At 55.3% G+C, this 9,412-nt stretch overlaps 1 protein-coding gene across 1 annotated transcript; it reads left to right on the top strand.

Moving 5' to 3' along the window:
* The first annotated feature begins 8,299 nt into the window (after nt 1–8,299).
* LOC147991397 (uncharacterized) lies at nt 8,300–8,960 on the top strand. The gene is made up of 2 exons (XM_087538654.1): nt 8,300–8,320; nt 8,433–8,960. Exons 1-2 carry the CDS (start codon nt 8,300–8,302, stop codon nt 8,958–8,960), a joined length of 549 nt encoding a protein of 182 aa, XP_087394780.1.
* Nucleotides 8,961–9,412: the final 452 nt, after the last annotated feature.

The following is a 9,412-nucleotide window of genomic DNA, read 5'->3' as shown; positions in this document are numbered from 1 at the left end:
ACCTCATCCTTTTTTATGCTTTTTGTCAGGCCCATTTTTTTAGTCTCTCACAGGTGTTTTATCTTTTTTTATTCTTATATCCTGCTGCGTTTTTACACCAATATAACATGTTTTTTCCTTTTTTAGTTCAACTTAACTGTTATTTTTATGTAAAACAAAAACAGGAGCATGCAAAGAGCCTGCGCGAGAGTCTAACTTACTACATGGTTGCTCACCCTTGCAATGAAAACCTGATGCCAGAAACCAAAGAAATCTTAAGAAAATATGTGAGTATTGACTTATCTCTTTAATACCCCCCCACACACCCCACCTCTTTTTTATTTACCTGGTTTTTGCTACATCGTTTATTTTTTTGCTTTCTTTTAGTTATTGACAATGTTCTTAAACTTCTTCTTTCATTGAAAAAATAACTTTCTTTTTTTCTATGCGTGTTTTCTTTTCCGCAGGGTGTTCCATTTGACTACTCGGTACATATGACTAAAGGAAAATTCCCTTCATTTTTCTCTGTCTTTTTTGCAAACAGATTTTTTTCTCTTTTACCGTTTTTCCAAGTTTGTATGCATTCCCCCATGATTTCTAACATTTTTCTCTTTCTTTTCTCATGAACATAAATCTCACAGACTCCAGGGTATTCTCCATGGGGTCCTGTTGCACAACAATGTTAACTACATCTGGCTGGAAAAGGTCAGATTCTTTAAGAATACTTCACAAAATCAGTACTGGAATCCTTGCCCTTTTTGTCAGTTTCATTTTTTTAGGGAAGCCACATGACCAAATACCGAAATATATTATATATAGATCATAATTTTTTTCTGAATAGTTAAGCTGGTTTTTAATACAAATAGGTTAGAATTTATACTGGGAAGTTGAAACCATGCCTGCCCCCCTCATTTTCCTTTTTTCCATTCAAACTTTCTTTATCTTCTTTTTCCAATGGTCTACTAGAGATTTTTGTCACCACTAATATACATTTTCTTTTGTATGCAGATCATCTCAACAGGACTAAATCATGACCCTAAGCTCCCGGAGGATCACCCAAGGAATGGCAAAATGCCGCACACATGAGAATGACTCATCGATAAGAGGATTATTTTGGCGAAATACAGTTTTTATTTAAATAGTTTTTTTTGCTATTTAGTATAGAAAACACATACAATTTTATATATGCTTTTTTTGGATAGTGATGACATTTTTGTCCAACACAAGTTCTTGATCTTTTTTTGTTCAGATACAAATCAATTGACAACACCGTCACCGCCGAGACAAGCACGTGACACCACCGCCACCTTGTCTTAGGGTTATATACCCCTGCGTTGCTGCGTTTATTCGAGTGATCCACAAACGATAAAAATCCCTCTTTTTGCCTAGCTCTATCTCGATGAGAGGAAACAAAAGCACTTTTTTACCTGTTGGGCAATCCTTTGATTAAGTCTTAAATGAGCCCCTCTAAAGTTTGAGGCAAATGAACGCATTTTTGTTCGTGACACCACTGCCACCATGTCTATCTTAGGGTAACGCGAGTCGAGGCGGACGTCGTCACGGTAGCGACGACGGAAGCCGAGACGAGCACGTGACACCACTGCCACCCTGTCTTACCGTAACGGGAGTCGAGGTGGACGTCGTCGCGGTAGCGACGATGGACGCCGAGACGAGCACGTGACATCACTACCACCCTGTCTTAGCGTAACGTGAGTCGAGGCGGATGTCGTCGCGGTAGGGACGACGAACGCCGAGATGAGCACGTGACACCACTGCCACCCTGTCTTAGCGTAACGCGAGTCGAGGCGGTAGCGACGACGGACGCCGAGAGGAGCACGTGACACCACTGCCACCCTGTCTTACCGTAACGCGAGTCGAGGCGGACGTCGTCGCAGTAGCGACGACGGACGCCGAGACGAGCACATGACACCACTGCACTCTTGTCTATCTCAGGGTAACGCGAGTCGCGGCGGACGTCGTCGCGGTAGCGATGACGGACGTCGAGACGAGCACGTGACATCACTACCACCCTGTCTTAGTGTAACGCGAGTCGAGGCGGAAGTCGTCGCGGTAGCAACGACGGACGCCGAGACGAGCACGTGACACCACTGCCATCTTGTCTATCTCAGGGTAACGCGAGTCGCGGCGGACGTCGTCGCGGTAGCGATGACGGACGTCGAGACGAGCACGTGACATCACTACCACCCTGTCTTAGCATAACGCGAGTCGAGGCGGAAGTCGTCGCGGTAGCGACGACGGACGCCAAGACGAGCACGTGACACCACTGCCACCCTGTCTATCTTACGGTAACGCGAGTCGAGGCGGACGTCGTTGCTGTAGCGACGACGGACGCCGAGACGAGCACGTGACATCACTACCACCCTGTCTTTGCGTAACGCGAGTCGAGGCGGACGTCGTCGCGGTAGCGACAACGGACGCCGAGACGAGCACGTGACACCCCTGCCACCGTGTCTACCTTAGGGTAACGCGAGTCGAGGCGGACGTCGTCGCGGTAGCGACGACGGACGCCGAGACGAGCACGTGACACCACTGCCACCCTGTCTATCTTAGGGTAACGCGAGTCGAGGCGGACGTCGTCGCGGTAGCGACGACGGACGCCGAGACGAGCATTTGACATCACTACCACCGTGTCTTAGCGTAACGCGAGTCGAGGCGGACGTCGTCGCGGTAGCGACGACGAACGCCGAGACGAGCACGTGACACCACTACCACCCTGTCTTAGCGTAACGCGAGTCGAGGCGGACGTCGTCGCGGTAGCGACGACGGATGCCGAGACAAGCACGTGACACCACTACCACCCTGTCTTACCGTAACACAAGTCGAGGCGGACGTCGTCGCGGTAGCGACGATGGACGCCGAGACGAGCACGTGACACCACTGCCACCCTGTCTATCTTAGGGCAACGCGAGTCGAGGCGGACGTCGTCGCGGTAGCGACGACGGATGCCGAGACAAGCCCGTGACACCAATGCCACCTTGTCTATCTTAGGGTAACGCGACTCGAGGCGGACGTCGTCGCGGTAGCGACGACGGACGCCGAGACTAGCACGTGACACCACTGCCACCCTGTCTAACTTAGGGTAACGCGCGTCGAGGCGGACGTCGTCGCGGTAGCGACGACGAACGCCGAGACGAGCACGTGACATCACTCCCACCCTGTCTATCTTAGGGTAACGCGAGTCGAGGCGGACGTCGACGCGGTAGCGGCGATGGACGCCGAGACGAGCACGTGACATAACTACCACCCTGTCTTAGCGTAACGCGAGTCGAGGCGGACGTCGTCGCGGTAGCGACGACGGACGCCGAGACAAGCATGTGACATCACTGCCACCTTGTATTAGCGTAACGTGAGTCGAGGCGGACGTCGTCGCGGTAGCGACGACGGACGCCGAGACGAGCATGTGACACCACCGCCGCCCTGTCTTAGTGTAACGCGAGTCGAGGCGGACGTCGTCGCGGTAGCGACGACGGACGCCGAGACGAGAACGTGATATCACTGCCACCCTGTCTTACCGTAACGCGAGTCGAGGCGGACGTCGTCGCGGTAGCGACGATGGTCGCCGAGACGAGCACGTGACACCACTGCCACCCTGTCTATCTTAGGGCAATGCGAGTCAAGGCGGACGTTGTCGCGGTAGCGACGACGGACGCCGAGACGAGCACGTGACACCACTGCCACCATGTCTATCTTAGGGTAACGCGAGTCAAGGCAGACGTCGTCGCGGTAGCAACGACGAACGCTGAGATGAGCATGTGACATCACTACCACCCTGTCTATCTTAGGGTAACGCGAGTCGAGGCGGACGTCGTCGCGGTAGCGGCGACGGACGCCGTGACGAGCACGTGACACCACTGCCACCCTGTCTATCTTAGGGTAACGCGAGTCGAGGCGGACGTCGTCGCGGTAGCGACGACGGACGCCGAGACGAGCACATGACATCACTACCACCCTATCTTAGCGTAACGGGAGTCGAGGCGGACGTCGTTGCAGTAGCGACGACGGACGCCGAGACGAGCATGTGACACCACTGCCACCCTGTCTATCTTAGGGTAACGTGAGTCGAGGCGGACGTCGTCGCGGTAGCGACGACGGACGCCGATACGAGCACGTTACATCACTACCACCCTGTCTTAGCGTAACGCGAGTCGAGGCGGATGTCGTCGCGGTAGCGACGACGGACGCCAAAACGAGCACGTGACACCACTGCCACCCTGTCTATCTTAGGGTAACGCAAGTCGAGGCGGACGACGTCGCGGTAGCGACGACGGACACCGAGACGAGCCCGTGACACCACTGGCACCCTGTCTATCCGCGACGACGGATGCGAGACGAGCACGTGACGCCACTGCCACCCTGTCTATCTTAGGGTAACGTGAGTCGAGGCGGACGTCGTTGCGGTAGCGACGACGGACGCCGAGACGAGCACGTGACACCACTGGCACCCTGTCTATCCGCGACGACGGATGCGAGACGAGCACGTGACACCACTGCCACCCTGTCTATCTTAGGGTAACGCGAGTCGAGGCGGACGTCATCGCAGTAGCGACGACGGACGCCGAGACGAGCACGTGACATCAGTACCACCATGTCTTAGCGTAACGCGAGTCGAGGCAGACGTCGTCGCAGTAGCGACGACGGACGCCGAGACGAGCACGTGACACCACTGCCACCCTGTCTATCTTAGGGTAACGCGAGTCGAGGCGGACATCGTCGCAGTAGCGACGACGGACGCCGAGACGAGCACGTGACATCACTACCACCCTGTCTTAGCGTAACGCGAGTCGAGGCGGATGTCGTCGCTACCCGAGACGAGCACATGACACCACTGCCACCCTGTCTTAGCGTAACGCGAGTCGAGGCGGACATCGTCGCGGTAGCGGCGACGGACGCCGAGAGGAGCACATGACACCACTACCACCCTGTCTTACCGTAACGCGAGTCGATGCGGACGTCGTCACAGTAGCGGCGATGGACGCCGAGACGAGCACGTGACACCACTGCCACCCTATCTATCTTAGGGTGACGCGAGTCGAGGCGGACATCGTCGCGGTAGCGAAGACGGACGCCGAGACGAGCAAGTGACATCACTACCACCCTGTCTTAGCGTATTGCGAGTCGAGGTGGACGTCGTCGCGGTAGCAACGACGGACGCCGAGACGAGCACGTGACATCACTGCCACCCTGTCTATCTTAGGGTAACGCGAGTCGAGGCGGACGTCGTCGCGGTAGCGACAACGGACGCCGAGACGAGCACATGACATCACTACCACCCTGTCTTAGCGTAACGGGAGTCGAGGCGGACGTCGTTGCAGTAGCGACGACGGACACCGAGACGAGCACGTGACACCACTGCCACCCTGTCTTAGCGTAACGCGAGTCGAGGCGGTAGCAACGACGGACGCCGAGACGAGCACGTGACACCCCTGCCACCCTGTCTATCTTGGGGTAACGCGAGTCGAGGCGGACGTCGTCGCGGTAGCGACGACGGTCGCCGAGACGAGCACGTGACACCACTGCCACCCTGTCTATCTTAGGGTAACGCGAGTCGAGGCGGACGTCGTCGCGGTAGCGACGACGGACGCCGAGACGAGCATTTGACATCACTACCACCCTGTCTTAGCGTAACGCAAGTCGAGGCGGATGTCGTCGCGGTAGCTACGACGGACGCCGAGACGAGCACGTGACACCACTGCCACCCTGTCTATCTTAGGGTAACGCGAGCCGAGGCGGACGTCGTCGCCTTAGCGGCCACAGACGCCGAGACGAGCATTTGACATCATTACCACCCTGTCTTAGCGTAACACGAGTCGAGGCGGACGTCGTCGCGGTAGCGACGACGAACGCCGAGACGAGCACGTGACACCACTGCCACCCTGTCTGTCTTAGGGCAACGCGAGTTGAGGCGGACGTCGTCGCGGTAGCGACGACGGACGCCGAGACGAGCCCGTGACACCAATGCCACCTTGTCTATCTTAGGGTAACGCGACTCGAGGCGGACGTCGTCGCGGTAGCGACGACGGACGCCGAGACTAGCACGTGACACCACTGCCACCCTGTCTATCTTAGGTTAACGCGCGTCGAGGCGGACGTCGTCGCGGTAGCGACGACGGACGCCGAGACGAGCATTTGACATCACTACCACCCTGTCTTAGCGTAACGCGAGTCGAGGCGGACGTCGTCGCGGTAGCGACGACGAACGCCGAGACGAGCACGTGACACCACTGCAACCCTGTCTATCTTAGGGCAACGCGAGTCGAGGCGGACGTCGTCGCGGTAGCGACGACGGACGCCAAGACGAGCCTGTGACACCAATGCCACCTTGTCTATCTTAGGGTAACGCGACTCGAGGCGGACGTCGTCGCGGTAGGGACGACGGACGCCAAGACTAGCACGTGACACCACTGCCACCCTGTCTATCTTAGGGTAACGCGCGTCGAGGCGGACGTCGTCGCGGTAGCGACGACGGACGCCGAGACGAGCACGTGACATCACTACCACCCTGTCTATCTTAGTGTAACGGGAGTCGAGGCGGACGTCGTCGCCTTAGCGGCCACAGACGCCGAGACGAGCATTTGACATCATTACCACCCTATCTTAGCGTAACACGAGTCGAGCCGGACGTCGTCGCGGTAGCGACGACGAACGCCGAGACGAGCACGTGACACCACTGCCACCCTGTCTGTCTTAGGGCAACGCGAGTTGAGGCGGACGTCGTCGCGGTAGCGACGACGGACGCCGAGACGAGCCCGTGACACCAATGCCACCTTGTCTATCTTAGGGTAACGCGACTCAAGGCGGACGTCGTCGCGGTAGCGACGACGGACGCCGAGACTAGCACGTGACACCACTGCCACCCTGTCTATCTTAGGGTAACGCGCGTCGAGGCGGACGTCGTCGCGGTAGCGACGACCGACGCCGAGACGAGCATTTGACATCACTACCACCCTGTCTTAGCGTAACGCGAGTCGAGGCGGACGTCATCGCGGTAGCGACGACGAACGCCGAGACGAGCACGTGACACCACTGCAACCCTGTCTATCTTAGGGCAACGCGAGTCGAGGCGGACGTCGTCGCGGTAGCGACGACGGACGCCGAGACGAGCCCGTGACACCAATGCCACCCTGTCTATCTTAGGGTAACGCGACTCGAGGCGGACGTCGTCGCGGTAGCGACGACGGACGCCAAGACTAGCACGTGACACCACTGCCACCCTGTCTATCTTAGGGTAACGCGCGTCGAGGCGGACGTCGTCGCGGTAGCGACGACGGACGCCGAGACGAGCACGTGACATCACTACCACCCTGTCTATCTTAGGGTAACGGGAGTCGAGGCGGACGTCGTCGCGGTAGCGGCGACGGACGCCGAGACGAGCACGTGACATCACTACCACCCTGTCTATCTTAGGGTAACGCGAGTCGAGGCGGACGTCGTCGCGGTAGCGGCGACGGACGCCGAGACGAGCACGTGACATCACTACCACCCTGTCTTAGCGTAACGCGAGTCGAGGCGGACGTCGTCGCGGTAGCGACGACGGACGCGGAGACGAGCACGTGACACCACTGCCGCCCTGTCTTAGCGTAACGCGAGTCGAGGCGGACGTCGTCGTGATAGCGACGACGGACGCCGAGACGAGAACGTGATACCACTGCCACCCTGTCTTACCGTAACGCGAGTCGAGGCGGACGTCGTCGCGATAGCGACGATGGACGCCGAGACGAGCACGTGACACCACTGCCACCCTGTCTATCTTAGGGCAATGCGAGTCGAGGCGGACGTCGTTGCGGTAGCGACGACGGACGTCGAGACGAGCACGTGACACCACTGCCGCCCTGTCTTAGCGTAACGCGAGTCGAGGCGAACGTCGTCGCGGTAGCGATGACGGACGCCGAGACGAGAACGTGATACCACTGCCACCCTGTCTTACCGTAACGCGAGTCGAGGCGGACGTCGTCGCGATAGCGACGATGGACGCCAAGACGAGCACGTGACACCACTGCCACCCTGTCTATCTTAGGGCAATGCGAGTCGAGGCGGACGTTGACACCACTTTTTTTGTTAACTTTTCATGCATGTTCTAAAGATGCTAAGCATGGTCTTTTCAAATTTTTTACACCAAATGTCACATCACTTTTTTTTAATTACTTCCTTTTGAGTTCTGTCTTTTCATAGTTTCACATAATCATGAATAATCTCGTCTCAGATTTCAGATTCTGGCATTAGGAGTTGCTAATAACTTGAAGGGAACAAGGAAATTGTTGGCTTTCTTCAATACATCCAACCAATAGAATTTATATCAACCATGGCTGAGCAGGCAAGAGCAGTGAGTTCCTTCTAATTTTTGCATTTACATAATTTATCTCAATTGATCACTTTCTTCACTACAGAAATGTTTTTATTCCTTACACTCGCTGATCTTTTTTCTTAATAAATAGGATTTTGCAACAAAGCTCTCGCTACGGAAATTCATGGCGACGGCGCAGCGTGTAACGCTAGATCAAAGACAGCTTGCCCGTAGCATGGGCCTGGATCATCTGCTTGACCTGAAATGTGATACTCTGCCGCGCGGTGTCGTTCATTATCTGGCATCGAACTTTGATGTACCCTCAAGGGCTATTGAACTCCCCAATGGGTTCAAGTTCACAATCACACCGTCATTCATACACCAGGTCCTGGGGATACCACTTGGCGGCAGAAGCATAGAGAAGAAGCAAAACCCAGCACTTAGATCACTAATTGCTCAGCAGACAAAATGCAAAGGAAACTACCCGACCATAAACGAGCTGGATGACTTGACACAACCTGGGCTAGATGGAGATTTATTCAAAAGGATTTTCACAATGTATGCACTTACCGTGCTCCTCTGCCCTTCAAGCCATGGGGCTGCTAGTCCAGATTACTACCACATTCTGGAAGACCCTGAACAGATTGGCTCATTCGACTTCTGCATGTGCCAATGCTAAAAGCATGTGCCAACGCTGAAACCCTTCTTCGAATAATTGACACAATACCAGTTTCGTCCGATCTAGACCTGCCGCTCTACACGGAAGTATTGGAGGGGATGTACCCACGGAAAATTGAGGTTGCAGATACCGAGGCTGAACCAACCCACACTTCTAGCCTACTTCCTTATGTTCTTGATGAGAAAGCATTTTGGCACCGATCGCAGAGTCCATGAGACACAAATTTGCTAACCTCCAGGGAGCTCAATCTGTTTGAAGAATGGAAGGTCTTTACCAAGGTTGATGGTAGTCAAGGCCCAACCAGCAGCTACCCAATCAGGACGACCGAGGACATCACTAATAGAACAAAAGGACGACATGCATGTCCTTAAATGACACGGCTGACAATTGCGTTGCTTTGAAAAAAAGGGCAAGGATGTTTCAGAACATAGATGAGCTGTCGAGCAACCTTC

This window comes from Triticum urartu, chromosome 1A (genome assembly GCF_056163025.1).
Source record: "Triticum urartu cultivar PI428250 chromosome 1A, HENAU_Tu73, whole genome shotgun sequence".
NCBI classification, from domain to species: domain Eukaryota; kingdom Viridiplantae; phylum Streptophyta; class Magnoliopsida; order Poales; family Poaceae; genus Triticum; species Triticum urartu.
The sequence above is the reverse complement of the archived record's forward strand: the minus strand, read 5'-3'. Positions and strand labels throughout refer to the sequence as shown.